At 42.6% G+C, this 26,525-nt stretch overlaps 1 protein-coding gene across 1 annotated transcript; it reads right to left on the bottom strand.

The window, feature by feature from the left end:
* Positions 1-3,103: 3,103 nt before the first annotated feature.
* On the bottom strand, positions 3,104-15,755 carry MMAA (metabolism of cobalamin associated A). The gene is made up of 6 exons (XM_065878190.1): positions 15,311-15,755; positions 12,589-12,711; positions 9,619-9,789; positions 6,768-6,853; positions 4,427-4,576; positions 3,104-3,394 (listed from the first exon to the last, which is right to left on the bottom strand). Exons 1-6 carry the CDS (start codon positions 15,753-15,755, stop codon positions 3,104-3,106), a joined length of 1,266 nt encoding a protein of 421 aa, XP_065734262.1.
* Positions 15,756-26,525: the final 10,770 nt, after the last annotated feature.

Raw genomic sequence — 26,525 nt, 5'->3', positions numbered from 1 at the left:
GTTTGCCTTAGGAAGCATTTGTGCTTGCGAAGCCCCACGTGGATTGCTCCAGGAGCAGCTGAGCTCCACCATCTGCATGGATGTATAGACCACAGGAGTTGCTTCTCTTCTCGAAGCCCTTGCAGTTTACCAGTTCTTGGCAGTAGCATCGTGACTTCTATGATGGCAATCTACTGGATGAGTGCAATGTTAGAACTGTTGTCACTGATTCTTCCTGTTTTGTTTTCTTCCTGCATTAAAGACTTAATAACATAAACACTGAGGATCACATGTACGTTGTTCATGAGCTTTTGTCTTCAGTGTATACTGGGTAATAGCCACAAGAGCTTAGGGAAAGAGGTAATAGCCATCCTGGTGATTATGAAGAGACAATTCCCTGCTAGGTTGCACTGTGATAGCTACTGTTAACTGCGGCTGTACCTGTACAAGACAGTGCAGTCATTTTATTGAAATTTGGTATTGTTTTAGCAAAATGTCTGTCAATTTTGGAGCTCAGTTTGGAACACAGCACATTTTTACCCACCTACGGGAATTAATGGTAATTATGCTTTTGACAAAAGCGAAGTCAGGTTTATTTTCAGAAAAGAATTACCCTTTTAAGACAGAGGAAGATGAACGCATTTAATCCTTACAACAACTCTAAGAGGTAGTAACTCTCCATCGTTAAATATTTATTTAGCACTTACTACGTTCAGGTACTCTCTGTGTATTAACTAACCTAGTCATTTCAAGAACTCTGGGTGAACACCATTGTCAACCCCTTTAATAATAAGGAAACTGAGGCACAGGGAGATTAAGTGGTCCGGCCAAACTAAAATTAAATGACGAGAATCTGTTTTGTAAAACAGAGTGCCTACTGTAACATTTCTAACAACACCTACCAATTACTGAGTGCCAAGCTGTATTGGCACTACAATTTAAATACATTACTGTATTTAAATACAGTATCTCATTTAATTATTTCAACAACTCTGTAAAGCAGCTATTCTTACCCTAATTTTACAGATGAGAAAACTGCTGCATACAGAGGAGAAATAACCTGCCCCCCCAATCATATGGCTGGTTAGTGATTTGACTCTGCGGGTATCTAAACCTGTGCTTTTGACCAGGTCAGGGGTCCAGCACGGTAGAATTACAGGTGGGAAGGAGCGATGGCATTTTTTAGCTTAATAAAAGGGAGCGTTAATTTTTTTTTAAGGCCACAAATATTTTACTGTATTATACAGCTTCCAGTGTAGCAAATAACAGAAATAAAGGTAAATAATACCTTGGAAATTGGTCTCTATATCATAGCCAATGGTACAACAACATAAGAAACACAAGGGAGGTTTTCTAATGCTTTTTATGACTATATTTATAACACTTAAAAGCAGTTCAAACTGAGATGAAATGCATAGAAAAATTTAGGGCTAACAAATGCCACCCTTTCTCTGCCTTGTTTGTAATACAGTGTGCGTGTGCCCCGCTGTGGCTTCCATTGAACCACAAATGACAGGTTTGTCATTCCCTGTAACGGCTTACTAAGGGAAGTTATGGAATTCCTTCTCTGATTCTACAAACAGTTTTTCATCTGAGAGGGTGGCTTAATAGTGGTCCTTTCTGAAATTAGATGGATTGACTGGATGACCTTTCCAAGTTTCTCCTAATCCTCAAATATGAGGTAGGTATGCCGATAACACAAACCTTTAAAAAAAAAAAAAGTAAAGGAATGCTTGCTAAAATAATAATCAAGAAATTCGATTCTAGATAGGAGGGTAAGTCACAATGAAAGCTGACATACTATGTCAAATATTCTCAGAATAGAATATGTTTGAAAGTTCTAGAATGACATTTTGTGCAATGGAGAAATTTTATGGTTAGAAATAATTTTATTCAAATGTACACAGTTATAACTACCATCAAATAGTGTAAAATATACTCAAAGAATTAACTAGAATGGGTGCTTTAAAGACGATCATAAAATATCACAAGAGCACAATGGTAGTAATAAGATCATGGGAGAAAACTGAACCTTTTATAAGGTCTGTACAGCTTCACATACTCATAACTTTAACATAATAATAATAATGGCAAGAGGACTCTCAGTATTTTCCACGTACCATCGTGACAGCAAAACGATTTTCCTGAGTTATCTCATTTATCCTCATCAACCCTCTAAAGTTAATATGTCAATTCCATTTTACCAGGGAGGAAACTCAAACTGAGAAAGGTAGGTTATTTGTCCAAACTCACACAGCCAATAAGTACTTGGTCTGGGTTTAAAGTTTAAACCCACCAGTCCCAACGCCAGAACCCAAGCCCTCAATCACTGTGCCAATGCTTCCTCCAGAAGACAAAACTTGTTCCTCACCATCAAGAATAAAGTAGATTTTTAAGATGCTAATATGAAGTCAAATGGCCAAGAAGGAAGAGAAGCAAAAACCTTTGATTACAACCCACCTTATTTGTGGCTGATTTCCCCAGTTCCCTTTGGGCTCTCCTACCTACCGTGGGGAGTCCGCAAGTCGAGACGACAGGCTGTAAAACTGTGTTCACATCCCTACACATTCCAACTGTTTTGTTACTCGTGTACATGGCCATTTCAGAAATTCCTAGGTAGTCTGGCATACTAAATGTCGATCACGATTTTCAGCTCTTAGAAACCCACTGTGTATTACTCTAGCCTCGAGTAAGACTTCAAAAATGTGGTCACTCTTGCTTACATTTTCTCTGGAAACTCAGAGAATAGAGGATCAAAGAAAGCGTTTTAAGGTACATGATCTTTTTCTGTCCTCCTCAGCTTTCTCTGCTCGTGACTGATGAGAAGACACCATCCTACAGGCCACCGTGTATAAGAACAGAAAGAAATGGAGCTGAGTAACGTACAGCAGTTACCTTACAAATGCTACTGACTGCCTGACCTTTGCCATCCGTATCTAACGCTCTTCCACTTTCCAGGCGCAGTTCACAGATAAGGAGGCCGAGGGCACCACCAGAGAATTACTGAAAATATAAGCATGCAAGTGACTTTTAAAATTAAAATACTTTATTAAAATGAAGTGCATCCTATCCAATAACTTTATATGTATGAAAAGATATATAAAGTTATTGGATAGGATGTATTTCATTGGTCTCTGCTTTTAAAAGCTTTCAACAACAGGTCTGCTGCTAGTCCTGGGGACAGGGCCCCACTGAGAACCCTTTTTTCCAGAAGAGGAATCTGTTCCCGGACTGTGGGGTGGGTCCTGAAATGTTCTACCACATTTTCCTGAATGAGGTTCCACATCCAAACTTTCTGCTGCTTCTGTCTCTTGGCAGTCAGCTCCCCACTGGCAAGCATCACATCCTGGAATTCTTTCATTGTGTCCCACATTTCAGTGATCCCCTCTCCGCTTCTGGCAGAAATACGAATTACCTGTTGAAAAGGGAAGAACCAGAACTATTTTACTTAAAACGATAGGAAACATTGTCATGGGGACTCTGGCATTTGCCAATTAAGTCTTACAGTCTATGGCAATAGGTAGGCGACAAAAATGAGACATTTTATCATCGTGTCAAAGTAGACAACGCTGAGAAATATACTAAGGTAACTTACTAAGGTTACTAAGTGCGAAGCAGAAATAAGACACTGATCCAAGGTCGTATCTTTTAGCTCAGAGGTCTGTTTTGACTGGGGATTGCTCGAATGGTCTTCAGAGACCACAGGGATGAACTGGGAAATGGTCACTAGGATGAGAAGGGCAATGCTACGTAGGTTTCCCTGAGGCCTGAGAGCCAGAAAATGAAACCGAGCTGAGAGAATAGCCCCGTTCCCTCCGTCAAATTGCCTGGTTCAGCAGGTGCTATGAGCATGGGTATCTGCATGGACTAGACAGCTCCAGACGCAGCACAGACAACGTGCCGGGAGCCGACAGCAAGAAGTGTCATCGTTGTTCTCGTTATAGTGATTATAGGTTACTCTTTAATAACACAGGGCCCTGCTACAGATAAAATGTCCGCATCAGTATTACTGCATCACTTACTACGGGTTTGTTTTTTTTTTCCTTATCGAAAACATCACCCGACAGCCATAATGGGAAGGAAAGTTACCACATCAAAAGCCTGTTCTCTCCTACTCAAACCCTAACCTAGATAGTCAAGTCATTAATTGTGCCATCATCTTCAGGATGGTTCCTTGCAGGATGGATTTGTCATCACATTCGAATGGCTCGAGCCAAGCATTAAACAATCAAATTTATCGCCTCACATCTAGTTTTTGGCAGCTAGTGGTTGAAGGATTATACTTAAAATCATAACTACACACTCTGTGGCTTTGCCATAATTTAAAAAATTATAATCTCACCTACAAGCAAGGATTGATTCTATGTCTAGCTTGGGACTCACATCCTCTCTTCTAACGGGCAAAGTCCACTCAGGGTGAAAACTGTAGAACAGAATGCAGGCTGACCTTTGGTCTCCAGACTCCTGAACGCCTGCGGAGTAACTTCAGCGCGCTCACATACTCTGCTTGTATCCTTCGAGCTGGCACGACCAAGTCTCCATCAGATTTGGTTATAGCCACCAGATCTGCCATCTCAATTATACCTCTTTTAATACCCTGGTGAGAAAAAGAAGAGAAAGTGATTCATCTGAAACATTTCATGCCATCAAAAATGGGACACCAGTTACTGCTAAGGTTTTGAAAGTCATACGCTCTAACTTTTTCTCTGCACCCTCCCAAGCCCTGGGTCCTAGGAATCACAATTATTGACAGAAATCACTCAAAAGCACTGACTCTTGGGATTACGGAAGTCATCTGTAATATCTCTTTCAAATTTGGAGACTAACACGCTGAAATACATTCAGAATTAGAGTAAATATATCATCCAGACACAATATGATTGAATGGCAGGAGACAGTTCACACTGCCTCATGACAGATCCCACTTCTCGGGAGCTAACCCTGCAGGATGCAAAACCATCCATCATTCAGGTGCTTAAAAAAGAAAACACCTATGTCACTAACATGTTCATTTCCAGAAAGAGTCTTTGAAGTTTTCCTTAAATGTATGTAGCATTTTTTTTTGATTTGCATTTGAGGAAAAAAATAACCTGATGGCTAAAAACGCCTCAATCTCTTGATTTAAATTATGTTGCGTGAAAACACTAGAAAAATCCTAAGGCCAAACCTTATTTGGAAAATGAAGATTCTGCTATCTAAGATTAAAATTTCTCTTCAAATATTTTAAAACGTAACTTTCAGTGGTTAAATTCTAATAGTTAATGTTTCTAAACTGCAGCATCCAGAGTCTGATGTCACTAGTGTTTCAGAATTTTTCAACTGAAGGGGAGGTGTTGTGTAATATAGAATTTGGGGGCTTCCCTGGTGGCACGGTGGTTGAGAATCTGCCTGCCAATGCAGGCGACACGGGTTCAAGCCCTGGTCTGGGAAGGCCCCTCATGCCGCGGAGCCACTAAGCCCGTGCACCACAACTACTGAGCCTGCGCTCTAGAGCCTGTGTGCCACAACTACCGAAGCCTAGAGCCTGTGCTCAGCAACAAGAGAAGCCACCGCAATGAGAAGCCCGCGCACCACCATGAAGAGTAGCCCCCGCTCGTCACGACTAGAGAAAGCCCGTGTGTGGCAACGAAGACCCAACGCAGCCAAAAATGAATAAATAAATAAATAAATATTAAAAAAAAAAAAAAAAAAGCATTTATCTGGTCTTTGTCCCAAGGTTCCTGGGAGGAAACTGCTAAATCCTTGGAGTTTCCTGAGTGATAGGAGTGACTTTGTTGTTCGCCATGGGTGCCTGGGACCATGCCTGGGACCATACCTGGGTTTATGCAAGATCACTCATAATGGGGGCTGAGCACACCAGTAGAACCAACCACGTGATTAGAGGGTTGGGTCTCTGAGCCATGCACTAGCAGCCTGACCTCCTCTGGGGAGGGCGGGGGCTGGAGACTGACTTCAATCACGTGGATAGTGATTTGGTCAATCATGCCTACATAATAAAACCCCAACAAAAGCTGCAGACACTGAAGCTCAGGAGAACTCCTTGTCTGGTGAATACACATGCATGTGCCGGGAGGGAAATGTGTCCTGAGGACACAGAAGTTTCGAGTTTGGGACCCTTCCAGACCTCTTCATTTGGCTGGTCCTGATTTTCATCCTTCATAATAACACTCGAGCTGGTACCGCAGTGCTTTCCTGAATTCCGTGAGTCATCCTAGTGAACTGTCGCACCTGAGGGGTAAGTGGGAACCCGCACGTCTGCGGGTTCCCACAAAGGCATGGGTGACTTGGGAACCCCTGGGCCTGCCGCTTGCATCCGGAGTGAAAGCAGTCTTGGGAGGAGGATGCCCTCAGCCTGTGCAGGCTGGGCTAAGTCCAGGGAGTTAATGCCAGACTGCACTGCAGGAGGAAAGGAAGAACCCTTTCTACAGTATATAAACTACGACAGTGGGATCCCAGTTAAAAGCAAAGGAATATCTCATGAGAACCTTTCAACCAACTGTAGCACAAACACCCATGTAACAGTGGTCTCTTGGCTGGAGCTATCCCCCATGTTACCGGTGGAAAGACTAAGTTGTGTCATTAGCTCAAGGTCATAAGTTCTACTACTATAAGTTGGGAAAAAAAATAGAGAGTTTGCCTTTGACTCGAGTATTTTAGCCAACGTGAATGATGTTTCTTTCCCTACGCTAATATCAACTTAATTTATGAAAAACCCACAACGTGGGGAATTTGTCCTTTCAGAGATGTACACTTTGTGTTTCGGGGGGTGAAAAAGTCAAAATAATTACCTGCAATTCATCTCCTCCTGCTGGTGGCAGTAGTAAAACAAACATGTCAACCATGTCGGCAACAGCAAACTCCGACTGCCCCACACCTGGAATTTTAAATCACGCGTGTATACTGAAACATTCACGGGAATTTGACCTCCTCGACTCCCCTGACCACCACCTCCGCTCCAGTTCATCTGCTCGTACTCGCCATCACGCACTCGACCTGACCCCGCTCTAACCACCACCTCTGAACAATGTATTAAACGCCGCTGCCTCGCCTGAAGAGCAACGCTGGGGTCCTCCCCACCTCTGTGCAGCCCCCGCCCCCACCAGCGCGGTCTCTGACCGAGTGGAGAACGGGAAGACCTGCGCTCTCCCCTCGCTCTCGCTGCTCTTTCTCGGCTCCCCTTTCGTGGGTGAGCAGCTTGAGCGCCTGATTCTAACCTTAGACCATGTCTGGCAGCTGCCTTGCCTTCTTATCCCTCTATCACCCTGCAAAGCCCACCCGTGGATCAGTCCTACTGCCCGTGTCTCTCCTCCATTAAGTGTCCTGGAGAAATCCCTCAGCTGTGTGGACAGGCGCCACCGGAGGGTCATGGGCTCCAACATCGGCTACATCTTCCTCTCGGTACAGGAAAAGCGATGCCCCTGAACGCCTTCGGGCAGCTTCCTTCCTGTTTCCCACAGTGGCTACTACAGACGTTCACTGTCCCATAATCTCCCCACATGACAATGATTGATGACCGCGACACCTGCTTCACGGCCAAACAGAGGCAAGGACGTCCTCAGCCTCCCCCCACAACCCCACAGAGAAGCAGAAACAACACACACTCCGCTCTGCTGCCTCCTCGCCGCCGGGCCCAGTGTCAGAAGCATCGACTGAAGACTGGCCTCTCCTTCCTTCCCACCTCCCCTGGGCTCTGGCTCTGCTTTATCTCCAACCTCCCCTTGTCTACAGGCTCCCGTCCCTCAAACATCCCATGAGTTGGGCTCAAGTCTTTCTCATCTGAAAACCAAACACAACCAGAAAATAAGAAGACAAAAACTCCCAACCTCCTGCCCTCATCACCGCATTTCTCACTTCCTCTTGATAGCTAAATGTCTGGGAAAAGGCAACTTATGCCCAACTTAGTCCTCACGCGACTACTTCACATTAACCGCAATCCACTTAAATCTGACTTCCACATGCCCCACTCCACTAAACCTCCTCTCCAACTCTCTCCTTCCTTGGTGGGGCAGAGACTTCTGGTTGCCCGTGCAATGTTCATCCTTCCCTATTACCTTCCCCCAGGTTCAGCAGGGGCGTCAGTGTCCCAGGTGAAAGACCACATCACCAGACCCCCCAGAGACCCCCCACATCACCAGTCAGCCAGAGATGTTAATGTGTGAAAGCAAAAGTCACTAGATGGCGTTTCCAGGAGAGTTCTTTCAAGACGGCAAAGCCAGCCAGGAGGTATACCGCTTCCGACCCCTTCCCCTTCCTTATTCCCCCTTCTTCCTTCCTTCTACCTGGAACAGGGAGGTGAGTTAGAGCTTCATCAGCTGTCTTTTATCCATGGGCAACCTTGAGGCTGGAAACTAAGTGCTAAGAATGGAGAGCAGGGAGAGCCCCCAGGGGCGCTCTAGAACCACCACGCCCTCTGGGCCTGCCTGCCTCCAGGCTTCTTTTATTTACAAAAAACACAAATACACAAACAAACAAAACCCACCCTCTTCCTTGTTTGAGTCAGAGATAATCTGAGTCTCTGAAACATGCAGCCAAACACAACTTTCCGTTAATATGTGTGATTTTATGGTCCTCTTCCCCATTGATTCTCCTACCACTACTCAGGCAACTTTTCCTCCCTCTGCCCTTAGACGATGGACTCCTGGACTCTAGCCCATGTCTTCACTCCCTGCCTTCGTGCTCCATGCTCTAAGGATCCTGCGCAAAATGCAGTGCCCTGACTGGGCCACATTCGCTCACTCCTGTGTGTTTCGGTCAAGGCCCCTTAGCCCATACTTTACTTAACTCCAACCCTCCCTTCAAAACTGAGTTCAGGGGCTTCCCTGGTGGCGCAGTGGTTAAGAATCCGACTGCCAATGCAGGGGACAGAGGTTCGAGCCCTGGTCCGGGAACATCCCACATGCCGTGGAGCAAATAAGCCCGTACGCCACAACTACTGAAGCCTGCGCACCTAGAGCCCATGCTCCGCAACAAGAGAAGCCACTGAAATGAGAAGCCTGCTCACCGCAACGAAGAGTAGCCCCCGCTCGCCACACACTAGAGAAAGCCCGTGCGCAGCAACAAAGACCCAATGCAGCCCAAAAAAAAAAAAAAAAAAAACTGAGTTCAACTGTCACCTCCTCCCTGAAGTCTTCCCTGATCCCCCAAATCTGAATCAGGTTGTGTCACAAACACTGATCACACAGTAATATAACAAATTGTCTCTCCACGGGAATGTGAAGTTCTTGGGGTTTCCTTTTCAGTATTTTCATTGTGTGTAACCACGTGCTAGGGATATAAAGGTGAGATAAAACATGAGGTGCCCAACTTCTCAGTGAATACTGCAGACATATGACTCTGCTTAAATAAAATGGGTGTTACGTTAGTGTTTCCATAGGTCATCCTAACGCTGACGGTTCCTACAGCACTGAAAACATACCACCTTGTATAACAGTTACCCAGACACAGGGCTCACCTTTCTTTTCTTTAAGGGTAAGGATTATAGTCTATATACTCGTATCTCCTACAGAGTCTGAGATAGCTTATATTTAATTACCTCTTTAGTAAGTATCTGCTGAACGAACAATATGAAATTAGCCGCCATTCATCTTTATACAGCATTCGTTTTAATAGTATTTTATTGTTACAGAAGATCACACTCACCCACGGTTTCAATAAGAATTATGTCATAGCCACCTCCTTCGCACAACAGAATAGCTTCGTTTGTAGTCCTTGTCACACCTCCTAAAGTACCTCTGGTAGGAGACGGCCTGATGTATGCATTCATATCTCTTGATAACTCAGTCATTCGGGTTTTATCACCTAAGAGTGACCCTAAAACACACAGTTACATTTTACAATCATGGAACACCTATAAGGGCCAATTATCAATCAGCCAATTCCTAGGGGAAGTGCTTCAGGACATTTCTCCCCAAACCTCAAATTGTATTTCATATTATTAAGCTTTTTTCCAACACCATGTATGTAATGATGCCAAATTAATCTATTTAATGTTTTAAGCCCCTCAACACCTATAATGGCTCCCACGGACTAGGGGTTCAAATCTAGATTCTTCAGTCTTGCATTGGAGGCCCTCAGAATGTAGCCTACCTTACCTGTCCAATTTCAGCTTCACTAATCCCCAAATCAATCTTCCATTCCAGTTGGGGTGGTTTCTTTACTGTCCTCTTAATGTTGCTGTGTTTATGGTTCTCAGCTGGGAGTGATTTTTTTTCCCCCAGAGGATACTTAGCAATGTGTAGAGATATTTGTACTCGTCACAACTGGAGGGAAGGGTGTTCCTGGCATCTGGTAGGTAGAGATCAAGGATACTGCTAGCATCCTTCCATGTGCAGGACAGCTGCCCACAACAAAGAATGTCATTAGTGCCAAGGTTGAGAAACTCTGCTTTAACTGAGTTGCTTGTCTATAGGACCATGTCTCACATATTTTGTACACGGAATGCTTGTTCACAGTAGGCAATTAATGTAATGCCTGTGGAATAGAACCGTTGCTGTTTCCGTGTGTACTGCAGTATTCTGGCAAACACCAGTACCTGCAAATTCTAGAAGACTGAAAGCCCCGGAATTAGTGAAATTACCTTTACCTTCTCTCCTTTAGCCACGTAGTAACATCTGAAGGTGTAGTGCTGTTCTAACCTGAATTTTAATTTCTGCTCAAGAGCTAACCTTTCCAAAGCTGCTGCTAAAATCTGAGGAGTCCCTTAAAGATATGATCGTTTCCCTGATGATTCCAGTTTTGATTTCTCATAGGTTCTAATGCCCCAGCATACACCTACCACAGAGCTCGACTACCTTATTTCCTGTACATAAAACTTTGTTCTAAAGTAATTTTCTGGGTGAAATCATCTCTGTGTAAGTCAACAGTCTGCCAAAGCTACACTTTAAATTATTACCCTATAGATCCTAACACACCGAACTAAAACATTTATGAAATTACTCTCCCATATAATTGTCTTTGCCAGTGAATCTAAAACTGGTGACTGCAGAGCCTTAGGGAGGTCTCCAAGCTCCCACTGCAGGGGGCCCGTGAGTCCAAAGCACAACAAGGATTGACTACAGGCTTCTCAAACTTCAGTGGAATGCTATTTTCAAATGTATCTACTGTTAAAATGAAAAGGTAAGAGTGTCCTGTTTATCCTTGCACAGTTTTTTCTTTCAGAGTCTTTGTATTTTTACCTGAGAAAAGGACCTTCATTTTTGGTTTGAGAAAGGTTAGGAACCACATAGCTGTGTAACTTCCATCAGGTTATCTTATGTCACCATTTCCGCTACTCTTATCTCAAACTATTATTTTCTTTCGCTATTGCAAGTATTCTAGAGTATTATGAAGGTGGGAGGAAAGTCTCTGCACCTGTGTGAAAATGAAGGCCACTATAAATAAGTTCTTTGTTCAAGTGCTTACCTTTCACAAAGTTCTTAGACTATAAAAAAGGACAATACACTGACATGGATTTAATCTTGAAATTTGCGAGTATAAATTTTACTTTACGGTTAACCCTTTCATCATAGTGAATCAAAAACTGTGAATGTTCTCAGCTAAATTTCTCAATGGATGGTAACAGGAATTGTTGTCCACCTCTCTATTGACCTAAAGCCCCTGAAATATGATATTGTATTTATTTTTTAGCATTAAACCCACATGATATAAACCAAACCCTTCCACAAAACACCCTGTATTTCCCCCTTCGCAACACACATTACATTGTAATGGCCTGCATGCACCTGTCTGTTTCCCTCGTGAGATATAAAGCTCCAGAAGGCCAAGAGAACTGCATCTTATTCAACATTAAACAACGCAGTACCTTTTTTGTACACGGCCTCGCCTACGATAGGTGCTGAAATACTTGTTAAATGAATAACTGTCATGTGAGATGCTTCAATCATCAAGAGGGGTAAGGGAAGAAAAGGCTTTCCTGAGTATTTATATAGTATGATTTATGTTTCCCTTAAATGATCCTTTGGGGAACTTAGTTTATTCATTTTATCTCTGATGAGCTGCGAGTTAAACTTTGAGTGACTGCATGACCTCAAATCAGTAATTGCCGAGCACTGTGTGCAACGTCCTAGGCTAAGTGCTGCCAGGAACAGAGTATATCACACGGTCCCTCTAAGAGCTTTCTGTTTAACTGAACATGTAATATAAACAGGTGACAAGTTAAATAGAGCATGAAGATTTTGTTTAAGCTTGAGAAGAGACGTTACAATATGGGGAAATTACTGAGTAAGAAGCCATTTTCTGAACTGCGTGGGGGCTGATGGAGCCGGGAAAAACAATAGAAGGAAAAGGGGCTGAGCCTCAGGTATGATAGACAAAGGGGTGAAACTGACTTTTGATCATATGCAACTTCTGGCACCTGTTCTCCTAGTTCTCTACGTACCCAGGCTACTCCTAGGTTACCTGTAAGCTAACCTCCCCTGGAGAACCCGATGCCCCAAACACCTCCCTCAGCCTCCACCTCACACCCACCACCTCCCTTCCTTCACTGAGACCAAACTCAGCCAGAGGTTAGAAGACACCCGTCTGTGCAGATCCCCCCTAAACTGCAACAGAGAGCTGGCTCCACTCCACAGGCCCCTCCTCTGCAATTTACGAAGCAGCAGCAATACTCACCACCGCTAGTACAAGAAGAAGGGTCCACAGCCAGCACAGATAATTTGTGCCCTCTCTCAGTAAGCATTTTTCCAAAATATTCTATAAAGGTTGACTTCCCAGCACCAGGAGGCCCAGACAATCCTACAGTGGAGACAGACTTTGTAATTTAATGAAATAAATGAAATCAGCACCATGACGAGTTCTATTAAAACACCAGACTACCTTCTACTTCTCCTAATTTATGAAAACCACCGTTAACGTAGTTTAACACCTCCTAAAGCGGTAAACGAAAATCTACCTATTTATCTAGTCCCTGAATAATAGGGATACAGGAGGGAGAGAAGTCAAAGTTCCATATGTTCACCAGATTCACTTTTAAAAATTACAAAAGGTGACCTGCCTTTTTAGTATAACGTAGAGCTTTTGGGGCAGACTTCATTGCCTATGTTGTTAATGTGGTGAATTTCTCCAACATCTGCCCACCTCTCATCATGATCAGTGATTGTTCCACCCACCCCGATTCTGTCCATGCTATGTTCCCACCGGAAGAACAACTCATTACTCCAGAAATTCCCAGTGATTGAGAAAATAATTTTCTACTTATGAAATACAATTTTTTCATCTCACTCATAACTCAAAGAAAATAATATAAACTGAATCCTGAAAAAAAAAACTTTTTTTTTTTAAATCTTAAGAAAGGCAGGAGATTCCCCTACTTGGAGAGTTAGCAGAGCATGGCAGGCAAGAACACAAACTCTGGAGCCAGCCGGCCAGTTCTATTTCTAGCTCTACCTCTTATGAGCTGTGTCATCTTGGGCAAGTCACGTACTCATTCTGTACCTGAGTATATTCTGCCATAAAATGGACATAAGAGCACCTATTTCTTCAGGGTATTGTGAGGATCAGATGAGTTGATTTTGCAATATGTTTAGAATAGCACATGGCATCAAAAGATATATATGTTCAATAAAATCTATAAAATATAAGCACTTACTTGTAACTACATAAAGTATGAATGGCATATGGTATGCTTGGCGACATACCACAATCTTCAGGGCAGGTCTCTGTCTTAATGGGTGCTGAATAAACATTTGTTGCTTTTATTTACCATGGTGATAAAACAACTGCAACAAAGACTCAGGTTTATCTGGCCTCATAAGGTCCGGATGGAAGAAGCAGAATACTGCTGCAAATTTATGAGTTGCTAGTTACGTATGAGTTGCTGGTTAACCAGGTATTTCTGGACATTTTCTCTTCAAAGATTCTCTACAGCCTAATAAGTAAACACTCTGTCATAACTGGAATTTCTCTTTGGGAATTTGCTATTTTGTCCACAATACATAAAGAGTATTAACACCCAGCGCAGTACTCTCAGAAAGAGAGTCCCCGCAGTGAGGGCAGAAGAATAAGGTGCGGGGGAAATGTGGACTAGTACAAACAGCAGTTGGTGAGCTCTTTTGGAAATTATCTTTAAAGCATTAGGCCCCATTACCCTAAAATCTAGGAGGTTTTAGGCCCCATACTGCAAATAAACTGAGACATAAGTAATGCCAATTCACTTTTAAGTGTATTTACTCATTCCTCACACAATTTATGCACTTTGTCCACCATTTTAAGTTGTTTATAGTGCGAGGGTTGGTTGGAATCACCTAGTTTGCCATCATGAAAGGCGCTCGCTCCACCCAAAACTTGCTTAATTCCTTCTGGTCAATCACGTCTAGATTGTTCTATAATGCACAGCTTCGAAAATATAACAAGCTTATTTTCAATTACAGAAACAGGTCAGCTGTTCAAGAGGTGAACACCTAATATTTTTAGACAGCAAATGAACATGGTGTCTCCTTTAAAAGGCATTTTGGTATTGAGCTGTGTGTGCTTAGTGCCAAGCCATTTCCGGAAACTCTAATAAACAAGTATCTGAGGGACCTCCCTGGTGGTGCAGTGGTTAAGAATCCACCTGCCAATGCAGGGGACACGGGTTCGTGCCCTGGTCCGGGAAGATCCCACATGCCGCAGAGCAACTAAGCCCATGTGCCACAACTACTAAGCCTGCGCTCTAGGGCCCGCGAGCCACAACTACTGAGCCTGCATGCCACAACTACTGAGCCCACCTGCCTAGAGCCCGTGCTCCACAAGAGAAGCCACCGCAATGAGAAGCCCGCGCACCGCCAACGAAGAGGGGCCCCCGCTCGCCGCAACTAGAGAAAGCCCGCGCGCAGCAACAAAGACCCAACGCAGCCAAAAATAAATAAATAGAATTAAATAAAAAAAGTATCTGAACGAAGTGAGACTTGCTTAGAGAAAAGACTGACGAAACACCTAAGAAGTAGAATTCTGAAATGTGATAAGGATAATTATGGTTGCTATAACCACAACAGCAGGGAAGTCACTTTAGACTATCAAGCAGAAGTTCTACTGAGAGAAAGGAGTAAACTGGTGAACAGTTCTTCCTGAGCACGTTTCTGTTCTGGGAGCCACAGTGAGATCCCTGCCAAAAGAGGAATCTCACCTTATTCTCTTAAAACACAGAGCCTTCGTTCAAATGGCCATTGCATTTCCCACCACGTAACAAGACTAATATTTACAAAGAAAAGGCATTCAAAATTCATTCCAAAATTCTGCAAGGACAAAAAAATCCTAAAAAAGCTATTTAGACTTATTTTAAAAGAAGAGAGAATTTAGAAAAATATTTACTGGACAAAAAACAAAACAAAAAAACCCCAGAAAAACAAAGACTGACCCACTCGAAATGCTAATGGTTTTCCTTTATTTAATTTCTCTTGTTCTCTGTGGCGGACTAACACTTTCTGAAGAAGCACCTGGGCTAGCTCTTTTTTCCTGTTGTGAGTTGATTCTATAAGAGTTATGGCCTCTGCCAAGCAGGCCCTTTGCCCTTGGATTAAACCAGTATAAAGCTCATCCACAAGCCTTTGTTCTTTATCAGAAAGTCCTTCTGTCTGTTCCTTTAAGGTTGTTTGTAGACATAATTTTCTTGTTAAACCATTTGACGGCAGCATCCACTTTGCATGATAGAGTCCGAGAGAACTGAATGGCTGAGCACATGGGATTCCTGATCTGAGGTGAGTACTTGAGGGTAAGATGAAGTGGTAACGTCGGTAAAGTGTTCTTAAGAGGACTTTAAGGAAGTCCCGATGAGGATGTTGGAGCAGCATGGGAATATTCATTTTGCTTGTAACTGAAGAAATGGCTGGACGTTTTTTGGTTCAGTGCAATTCGTGACTCCCTAAGAGAAAGAAAAACATATTTTGCCAGTTCAACATGCAACTAAGATACTGAAGTAGTAAAACTGCAAGCTTAGTGTTCTCCCTAGATTCTGAAACACACATAATCAGGGGTTTGGGTTGTACAGAGGCATGAAAGTTTCTTCCCAAACTTAAGAGCAAGGACTCCTTCCTTGCCCACAGTTAATATTCAGAGTAACCCAAATCATGAAACTACTGCTCTGCTGTGAAGTCCAGTACACATTAAAATCTTCTTTTAAACAAAAAACAAACATACCAAAAAAAAAAAAAACCCAATAGAGTAGAAATTCTATGTCATGATTATTTTCTTCCGTCTACAAACCTTACATCCATCATAAGGATTTCCTCAGATCGAATATACACTATTCCGAAGCTCATTCAAAAGGTTAAAAAAAAATCCCTCTGATGCTGGCCTTTTATTCATCTCCATAAAAGAAAGGTGATTAGTAAGGCAGGCATTCAGGCAAAAGTTTAGATCCATGTATGTATTCAATAGACTCACCTGGCACACAGATATACACAAAAGAATGGCCTAACATAAGCACACAAGCCACCACCACAAGCCTTCGTGTGAAATGAACCGTGAGGACTGTCTGGAACCTGATCCAGGGCATCTCAAAGGACGGTCAGAACCACCTTGGTGCGTATTAAAAATGCTTATCCCGGGGCTTCCCTGGTGGCGCAGTGGTTGGGAGTCCGCCTGCTGATGCGGGGGACACGGGTTCGTGCCCCGGTCCGGGAAGATCCCACATGCCGCGGAGCGGCTGGGCCCGTGAGCCATGGCCGCTGAGCCTGCGCGTCTGGAGCCTGTGCTCCGCAACGGGAGAGGCCACAACAGTGAGAAGCCGGCGTACCGCAAAAAAAAAAAAATGCTTATCCCCAGCCCCAGGAATCAGAATCTCCGTGGGTAAGCACACTAAAGTTTGAGCCACTATGGGATTGGATGAGGACCCTTCACTTAGATTTACTGATATTCTCCGCTTCAGACTGTATTAGACAATGAAGGCTGACAGGGTCCACTGAGAGTCAGGAGAGTGCGGAGGTTATGAGCCAGGGCCACTCTGCGTCTCTGCCACTTAAGCTATCATGTCCTTGGGCAAGTTACTTAACCACTCTGTGCCTCAGCTTCCTCTTGAGTTAAGAGAATAGAGAAGAGACTAGGAAAGCCAGGACAAAATGAGTTAATTCATATAAAAGGCTGGGAACAGTGCCTAGAACATAGTAAGAGCTCAATAAACATTAGCTCTTAATACTACGACACCAATTTATAAAACTTTAGTAAAAATTAGGTCATAGACCTAGCTTCCAGTGGCAAACTAAAATTTACAGACAAACAATACATAACACCTACCAAGTCTGCATTTATGATTATTTGAAATTTTTGGTTTTCAAGTACCTTGTAGCACATGAAATAAATTACCTTGTGGCTCCCAAGTCCCTCTCTAAATTGTGTTCCAAGGCCAGCACAAAATTAAGTTTAGCTAATTAATGTTTTATTAGGAAAAAGAAGAAACATTTTAAGATTTTTTTATTGTTAGAAGTATAACTGCTCATCATTTTACTGTTAGTCTTCTAAAAGGACAATTTATTTTAAAATGTGTAAAAATGTTTCTAAAAAACAATTTAAAAACATCCACTACCGCCCTTCACATAAACACACAAAAAGACATTTAAAACAAACAAAAAAAAAAATTAAGAGGTGCTCTATTCTGGCTCTCTTTCGATACCACCTTTAAACACACTTCTTTCTCATACATACCACCACCACTGCCACCAGACTAGAAAGTGCACAGGCAAGGCTATTTTCTGAGCAGGTACTACCTTCCAGGTCCCAGGCTAGGTTGGTTACAAAAATAATAGCGATAATAGTGTCTTTGAGGGTGGTGACAGTGATATTTTATTATGTTCCAGTCACTGCACTATAAACTTCTGTATTAGTATTCTAAGGCTGCTGTGACAAATTAACCACAAACTCGGTGGATTAAAACAACAGAAATTTATCCTTTCATGGTTCTGGAGGCTGGAAGTCAGAAATCAATGTGTTAGCAGGATGTCACTCCCTCCAAAGGTTCTAGAAGGGGACTCTTCCCTGCAGGGGTCCTCAGCTCACGGCTGCAACACTCCAATCTCTGCCTGTCTTCACACGGCCTACTCTTTGTGTCTCTCCTCTGTGCAGCCATCTGTTGTTGAATTGGGACCATTCAGATAATCCAAGATGATCTCACCTCAAGATCCTTAACTTAATTACATCTGCAAAGACCCTTTTTCCAAATAAAGTCACATTCTCAGGTTCCAGGGATTAGCACGTGGACATATCTCTTTGGAGGCCACCATTCAATCCACTACACCTCCTTAGGTGGACACCCTCCTCATCTTACCCTCAATGACGTAATCCCAGCACTTCAACAGCTCACAGAGTAATAAACACCGTGTCCAAAGAAAGAACAATGTGCTGTGGGAACAGACAAGGTTACAGAAGCTAACTCTCCTGTGGGAGGAGAGGGTTCAAGTCATGGAGGAGACTATGTCAGGGCTGGGTCCGAAAGGTTAAGCAAAGCTGAAGAAGGATGAGGCAGGCCTTCTAGGCTGAGGACATACTTGTACAGAGGCCGAGCTGGGACCTGGTCTCTTCCCTGCCACATCAGAGAAGACTGAGTAGTTCAGTGAAGCAGAAACCTGGCATACATACATACGGAACTAGTGATAAAAAATGAAGCCCAATCAGGATGTAAACTGAGGCCAAGGAAGTAGATGTTGTCTTGGTGGAGGAGAAACAACAGAGATCTTCAGGGACGGCAGTGACCTAATCAACTTCGGTGTTTAGGAGATAATACTAGGAGCAGCGGCAAGAGGTCGACTGACCAGATCCTGGTCAGTCATACATACAGCCCAGCCTAGCAAAGACCCAAAAGAGATGATGGGGACCTGGGCCAAGGCAAGGCATTAAGGGACGGAGAGGAGAAGCCGGATTCAAGACCCTCTTGTCCACACTAGGATCCCCAAAGCTTGCCATGGAGCCTGGTGCACTGCAATTGTTCAAAAAAATACTAATCTGAACTCATTTCATTTCCTACTTGCTTGTCACTCAAGAGTTAATGAACCATTTTCAAATACTTTATTTCACTTTATTCTCCCAGACAATTCCATAAGGACAGTTGGATAGTTATTACTATTCTCATTTAATAAAGGGAAACCAAGAGTGAGTTAGGTGACTACAGTCATAACCAGTGGTAGGGCCAGGACTCAAACCCAGGTCTTTTGACTCTCTGTGGCATTTTGTCTTAATAAATTGCTTTAGAATAGAGGAGAGCTCCTTTGGCTAAGAGAGAAATAGATATTAGTAACTCTGCCCCTCCCAAAGTGGAGCAAAGAATGGATTCGATTTAAAACATGCCCTTTTATGAATTCCAGATCTTGGTGTCAACTCTAGATTCTCATATAAAAAGAGGAGTGGAGTCATGCCACATTAAGGGAACACCAAATAACCCTCCACATTTGAGTATGGAATGATTATGGCAGGCTGTTTATCTTCATTTTGTTTCTTTTTCTTTCTCTCTCTTTTTCCCCCCTGAGGCCAAGATGAAAAATTAGTTTACATTTTCTGTGCAAACCTTATCAGTAGGAGATCCCAATAATGTATTAGGTGACAGAACAGACCAAATTTCTAAAACTTTTAAATGTTTTCTTGCTCCACAGAATAATTCACACCTGACAACGAAGTACACAACATAGTCAAACTCATTTTAACCACATCAACCAGATTTTAAAGGAGTTCGTAAATTTTTAAAAAGCCAATATAACTCTGCCTTGTATGAACACCTTTCTGCCCTTATTTACATGTCACAGGCAGAACAGACTAAGTCTACTGGAGTGGCAAAGTCATGCAGGTAGGGAGAAGGCCTTCCCACCTGCTCATGTAACTAAGCAGCTTTTCCTGCTTTCTTACGGAAGGAAATCTAATAACCTGGCCAATAATCAAATCAAACTGTTTTGATGAATTTTCACAACTCTTAAGAGCATGGTTTCATCCTACAATTTTAAACCGAGCACTACCAAAATAAGAGAAATTTTGCAGCATTTACAACACACAGTAAGAAGCCTCAAAGCACCGCCATTCCTAATAAACCAGAATGTCAACTTATTAATATATAATGAAAAACATCAAGTAAGCAAAAATACTGAAATAGATTGGGTAAGTGCATCCCCTTCCCTGAGAGAGGGTTCATACGGACAGCAGCATTTTAAGGTGCTAGTTTTCCACATTTGTTTTCCTCCAAAATATCTTTTATATCCATTCCATTCTCTCCACCATCATGTCCACATTACTGTGATTTTCAAACTCGCGTCAAAGTCCATAGGAAGAAATACACTTACATCAGTCAACACACAGGCATATATATAACTAAAATAAAAGTTTCATAGAACATTATTTAACCTTATTACATGTGATATCCTCTAATACTCTTTTCTATTTTTTCTTAAAATGCAGATTGCAATCTCCCAATAGGCAGAAACTACTATAGCCATTTCTATGGTCTTTATTAACCATCTTCCTTCCATACTACCACTTATCCTCATAAAATGTAAATCTGACGATATCACTCCACTGCTTAAAACACTTTAAAAGTTCCCTCTATCTTATCTTAAAAAAACTGTTTTCTATGATTTACCTGTTCATTCATTCAGCAACTATTTATTGAGAATCTACCATATGCTGGGCACTCTGCTAAGGCCTTGGAATGCACTCGTGTACAGGTCCAACATGGCTCCCAACACCATGAAGTTTACAATCCAGCCAAGACAGTCATTACATAAATCTTTCATACTCTTTATGAGCGCTCTTATCCACTTCTCCAACTTAACTCATCCCCCTCCTCCACTTTTACCATACTGCTGTAACTATTCTTATCTGCACAAAGGTTCCAGAAAAACCCACACTCTTTTATACAGCTTGGTCATTGTCCGTGATGTTCCTTCTGATTGGAATGCCTTAATCATCTCACAAATTCCTCCTCAGCTGTCAAGACCAACTCAAGAGTCTCCTCCTCTATAGACAGTTCCCTGGCCTCCTTTCTATACCCCTTCAGTCAGCATTTCTATCTCCTGTCATCATGTACTGGTCACATCCCTCTATTACAGTGCTAATCACATCGTTTTGTGACCATTTTTTAAGATGTCAGTCTTGCCTAGACCGAGTTATCACTGGATCCACAGCCTAAGTTTATGGCTCACAGAATAAATGAATGAATGTACGCTAGAGTTTTGTATGGGTCAGTAACTCCATTATGCTGATTACTCAGTTGATCAGTGTTTGAAAACTTACATTTTTCTAGATTTCACGGTATAAATATATTTTTAGGACTTCCTTCTTAAAATCTATTTCAGTATATGGATGTTTTCCTTCATTAAAAATTTGCTCGGCAGCAGCCAGTCTGACTTGGAATATTTGTCTTGAAATTGATCCAATGAATATTCTCAATTTCAATAATTACTCTGGCAAGAAAAAGCATCCAGGATTTCCAAAATCAATACATTAGGTCAGTGTCTGCGGCGCGGCACAGTTCATACAGGCGAAGCAGTGTTACACCATGTGTTTCTATTCCTCAATGCTAATCACTTCTGATGTGAAGATAAGTTGTCAGATGCCATTGATCTGGTTACCATCTCCCATCATCCCCACAGGAGGCTTTACTTTCTTCTTTTCAAATAATTTCAGGAAATTTTGGTAGAACAGAATGACTTTTTAAACAAGCGGCTTTTAAACAGGTCGCTGTTATAGCAGAGTAATACAGAACACATACTGAAGTCATGCAGGGAATATTCTAAAGTTCTCTGTCCACTTTACCTTTTATCACTCTCTGTTAAGACTATTTCCCAATTTCTACTTCTAGGTTTCAATCTTCTGAGGAAGTCTTGATTTTTCTAAATTCCATCACCAGTCAGTGTTCTGATTCATTTCCACTGCTACTACCCTAGTTCAAACCTGAACTAGTCTTAAGGGGCTCTGAGACTAGCTATGGGACCTGGGTAGTCTCTGCTATTCTCCATATGAAAATATTAAGACTTACACATCAAGGTCAAAGTGAGTATGAAATGAAATTGCATGCATGAGAGGGCCTGGCATCCACAGGTGTTCATCAACTTTAAGGAACCTTCTTTTCTCTCTTCCCCAGTCCTCCATCTTGGACGTCACAGCAAGACTCATACTGAACCATGAATGTGATCTCCTTACTAATCCACCTCAAATTCCTCCAATAGTTTCCGACACCCTAGGACAGTAGTTCTTAAAGTGTGCTCCCAAGACCAGTAGCATCTCCATCAACTGAGAACTGGTAAGAAGGGGATATTCTCAAGCCCCACCCCAGACCTTCGGAATCAGGAACTCTGAAGGTGGAGGCCAAGCCTGCCACCGTCTCACAAGCCTGCCAGGTGATTCTGATGTAAGCTCAAATTTGAGAACCAGTGCCGGAGGATAAAGTCCAGTCTGGTATCGAAGGGTTTACCAAACCAGTTTTTCTCCATTTACTGTACTTGCCTTCTCAGACCCCCTCCTAAGGAGTTTACTAATTATCTTCCAAACCTGCTGTTCACTTTCCCCACTGAGATTTTACTCACTCGTTACATCTTTCCCCTCCATGACACCTCTCCATTTCAACCCAGCTTAAACCCCAGTTTTCTTAAATCCCCTCCTATCAGTTTCCGGGAATTTCTTGCTCTTTTGATTCCAATTATTTCTGAGTACTCAGGTGATAATCTGCAGATGTCACAAACTCCCTGTTCCTGGCCCACAGAGGGTGTGTGAGTGCATAACTGCAGGTTGCCAACAATATTAAAAATCAAGAAAAAGCACAAAGAGATTTTTGGCCTGTGTTGGAGAAAATCGTATCTGTGTATGAGGGACCCACATTCCCACATGGCAACAATCAGCTGAGGGGTACTCATTTCAAGCATTCACCAGCACTTTCCATGCCAAATAAAGGATTTTCGGTATCTTCAAATATCTCAAGCTGTAACTTACATTTCTTACCATTATATAACTTTTCGCGTTTCTTTGTCTCTCCTAATAGAATACAGCCCTTAAAGGAACTGAACTGTCTGGTTCTTATTACCTTGCACACAAAACAATATGAAGTTTTTACTACATAAAAGAACATTCTGGACATTGTAGACCCCAAAATGATTAGGAATCTGCACAGGCTTTCGGGAAACTTTTGGTTTTCTACCAACTTGGAAAGGCTATAGTAGTGTTTGTTTTCCAAAGTATATGTATTAAGGCACAACTCTCAAGATAATTAAATTTTTTCAGGTCATTCTGGCTTAGATTGTCTTTCATTTTCTAATGATAAAAACAAATTATCTGAATACAATATGTCTGCTGGAAGAGACCTAGTCCGCGCCCGGCACAGTATTTGACAGAACCTAGATGCTGTTTGTGACTTTCAGTTTGAACCCTATTTCTTTTTTGCACCCTATTTTTATATCCTGGATTTTATTCCATAAAAGATGAGTTTCAATTTCCCTCTTTGGCAGTAGCTAACCTGGACTATTATGCCTTTTTCCGACCCATCCTCTGGTTAACCATTAGGTTTGGCAGCGGCAAGGGACCAGCCACCTTACCAAAACTGCCTTACTGGGGCACAACGGTAAACTCACAAGCCTGTCCAAAATGATGAAAATTTTAAAATGCTGTTTAAAGAGAATTTCCTTTCTAAGGAGAAAACCAACCTCTGAACCCATTTTGCCAACGCCTGCTTGTCCACACACTTCCCGCACCCCCGACATTATCCAACTCAATAATAGTCTCTTCTTCCTTCCCCCTCCCCAAATCCTCCAGGGGGCGCCGCGACGCCGACATGGGCTCCCCGACGACCCGAAGCGGGAACCCCGCCGGACTCCGGACGCCGCGCGCAACCCCGAGCCCCTACTCACCCACCCGCGACCACGGAAGTACAGCCCAGCCCCGCCCCTCCCCGCCCCTTCCGCCGGGCCGATTCGCCCCGCCCCGGGCTCGCGGGCGCGCAGGCGCAGTGCCCACTGCCGGCGCGTGGGGCAAGAGGAGTGGCCGGGGACCGGGCGGCGGCGTGGGGTGTGGCCTGGGTCTCGGCGGGCTTGGCCGCGAGTTATGTGGCGGAGGGCCTGTGAGCCTTGAAGGCCTGCGGGCCTGCGGAGCGTAGGGAGGTCCGCGGGGCGCCGGGCAGCCGTCAAGGAAGTGCAGCTGGGGAGGGCGCTTGACGGTGTTCACGCGTAGCTTTTGCTCTCCTCTAGCTCCAGATCGCCTCCGAAGGTCGAGGGTAATGTCCATCCTCTCCCGGGCTTGGCGCTCCGCGAAGCCCGGGAGATGGAGCCCGAGTCCAGCCCGGCGCCCGCATCCTGCGGCGGTCCAGAGACGCAGACCTCTTCCTAACTCTCCCTGGAAGCTAAGAAGTATGGGGTGAAGGGTGGGACATGGGGACGTTTGACAGTCTGGTGAAATTAAGGGAACTCAAACTCCGCAAAGCAATTTCCAACCTGTGGGAGTAAATGCTCAACGTTCTGTACAACTCAAGCTTTTAAAGCATTGCGTGGTTTTAAACAGCGGAAGGGCTCGCAAATTTTTCTCTTAAAAGTTACCCATTTGTATTGATTAATATTTCGTGAGTTGTACCAAAAGCAAGGACTCACGCTCACCGCCCTTGGAAAGTCGTCAGAGGGGGCGAGGCTCTCGCCTGAAATGGAGGTGAAAACGAACATGCTTAATATTTGCTACCTCACTGCGGCTAAGAATGGTAACTCATTTTTTTGGAAAAGCTGTTGAATCCTGTAATAAGTAGAAAAACCTGAGTTTGAGTTCCAGGACTTTTAGGAAAAACTGATGTCTCCCAAATGTTTGTTGTAGCGTAATAAAGACAGCATCATAAGGCAATAGCAAAGGATCAAATTACGGCGAATAGAAATAGTCATAAATGGGGGCTATATTATAATTAGTGCCTGGAGCCAAGCCCCCAGTCCCCACATATGATTTGCATAATTGCATGCATATGGGAGGGGTTAGGCATTCCTCAGTTACTTGACATGAATTGGTTCTTACTGAATATGGAACAATAAAAAATGGATTAGTCTTCCTTAGCATCTTTATTATTATTATTTAGACTAAAAGACCGCCCACCACTTATATCCCAGAGTAATTGTAGACCCAAGAATAGTCAATTACAGAAAGTAAAACAGGCTAAGTGAAGCAGGGGGTCTGGTGGAAAGAACATGTAAGCACTCAGACCTGGTTTTAGGTCTCAGCTCCTGAACACAGTAAACAGAATAAGGATAGAACTTGGGAGAAGTTATTTCCTTTCTTTAAGCTTGGGGCTGCTCACCTGTACAATGTTTTGTGCGGTTTTTTTGGTATGTGTTAAACTTGAAAGCTGAGTTTGCATTACCTAAGGAAATGAAGTTTCTAATTTAAAAATGATTTACAATCCTTACCTGCTTTTTAACTTCAAACTCTTAAACATTTTTGTGCATTTCACTTTTTTTTTCCTTATCCAAGTGTTCTCTAAAGCATGTTCCTTGGAACATTAGTACTTTGCAAAAAGTTAATAGTTGCTTCGAGGAAAAAATTTCTAGCATCAATACTGAGGAAAACACAAATTATTGGAAGTACACTGATGTAGCATTCTTGCCAAAACGTTTAGCCTGAATCTGTGAGGAAACACTCAGTTAAGTTAAGAATGTGATTTGTTTGGACTTTTCGATAATGTCAATATCATGAAAGACAGGACTGATCTCCATTAATGGGCAACCATGATTTGGATAGGAATATGGATTTTTAAAAAGTTATATAGGACATTTTGTGGACAGTTGGGGAAATTTGAACATGGAAGCATAATAGATATGTTGTTAACTTAGATTTCTCAGGCATAATAATATTGTGATTATTAGAAAATGGCCTTTGTTCTTAGGAGATGCATGCTGAAGTATTTAGGGATGAGGTCATGATATCTGCAGACTGCTTTCACATAGTCCACGCCAAAAAACAAAAAGTGTGTGTGCAGAGAGAAAATACGGCACTGTGTTAATTGTGGTTCTTTCTTTCAGATTTTCTATAGGTTTGAAATTTTTTAAGATTAAAAAGTTGGGAAAAATGTAGCTAGCAATTATCTTTTAAAAATGTTTTGGTTATGCTTATTTATAGGAAAATGCAAAATTCATTTATATACTAGTTTTCTTATAATCTGTAGGATTATAAATCTTATAAACTGTAGGAAGTCATTTGAAAAAGGATCTCATTCTTCAAGGCATGATATTCAGTCTGTACACTGAGGTCCATTTGCCAACCAAAGTAACGTTAACGTGTATCTGCCCTGCCCCATGATGTGTATTCTGCGTTAGAATTTTAGCATAAATGAATTCTTGTAATCTGTCATTTGTTTTGAAAATGTTCCTTTATTCCTACAAATATTTATTGAGTGACTACTATGTGCCAGGTGCTGTATTAGGTTCTGGAAATACAACTGTCATCAATACAGATAAAGCCCCTGGCCACATAGAGCTTATATTTAGGGAGCAAGAAAAAACCGAGTAAACAAGTAAATACATATCAAATGATTAAAAGTGCTATTTAGAATAATAAACTAGGGTTTAGGGGTTAGGGAGTGCCAGGTAAGGATGGGTATAGATTTTATAGAGGGTGCACAAAGAAGAAGGCCTCACTGAGAAGAT

Source organism: Phocoena phocoena, chromosome 5, assembly GCF_963924675.1.
Source record: "Phocoena phocoena chromosome 5, mPhoPho1.1, whole genome shotgun sequence".
NCBI classification, from domain to species: Eukaryota; Metazoa; Chordata; class Mammalia; order Artiodactyla; family Phocoenidae; genus Phocoena; species Phocoena phocoena.
Note: the sequence above shows the minus strand (reverse complement) of the source record. Positions and strands in the feature narration are given on the sequence as shown.

Bases quoted from the DNA above. Each gene is read 5' to 3' on its own strand.
- MMAA (XM_065878190.1), bottom strand. From the start codon at position 15,755: ATGAATATTCCCATGCTGCTCCAACATCCTCATCGGGACTTCCTTAAA. The intron at 9,790-12,588 runs GTGAGTATTGCT...TGTGTGTTTTAG, and splicing joins TTCTTCTTGTACTAGCGGTG to GGTCACTCTTAGGTGATAAA. The intron at 4,577-6,767 runs GTAATTATTTTG...TTTTCTCACCAG, and splicing joins CAGGAGGAGATGAATTGCAG to GGTATTAAAAGAGGTATAAT.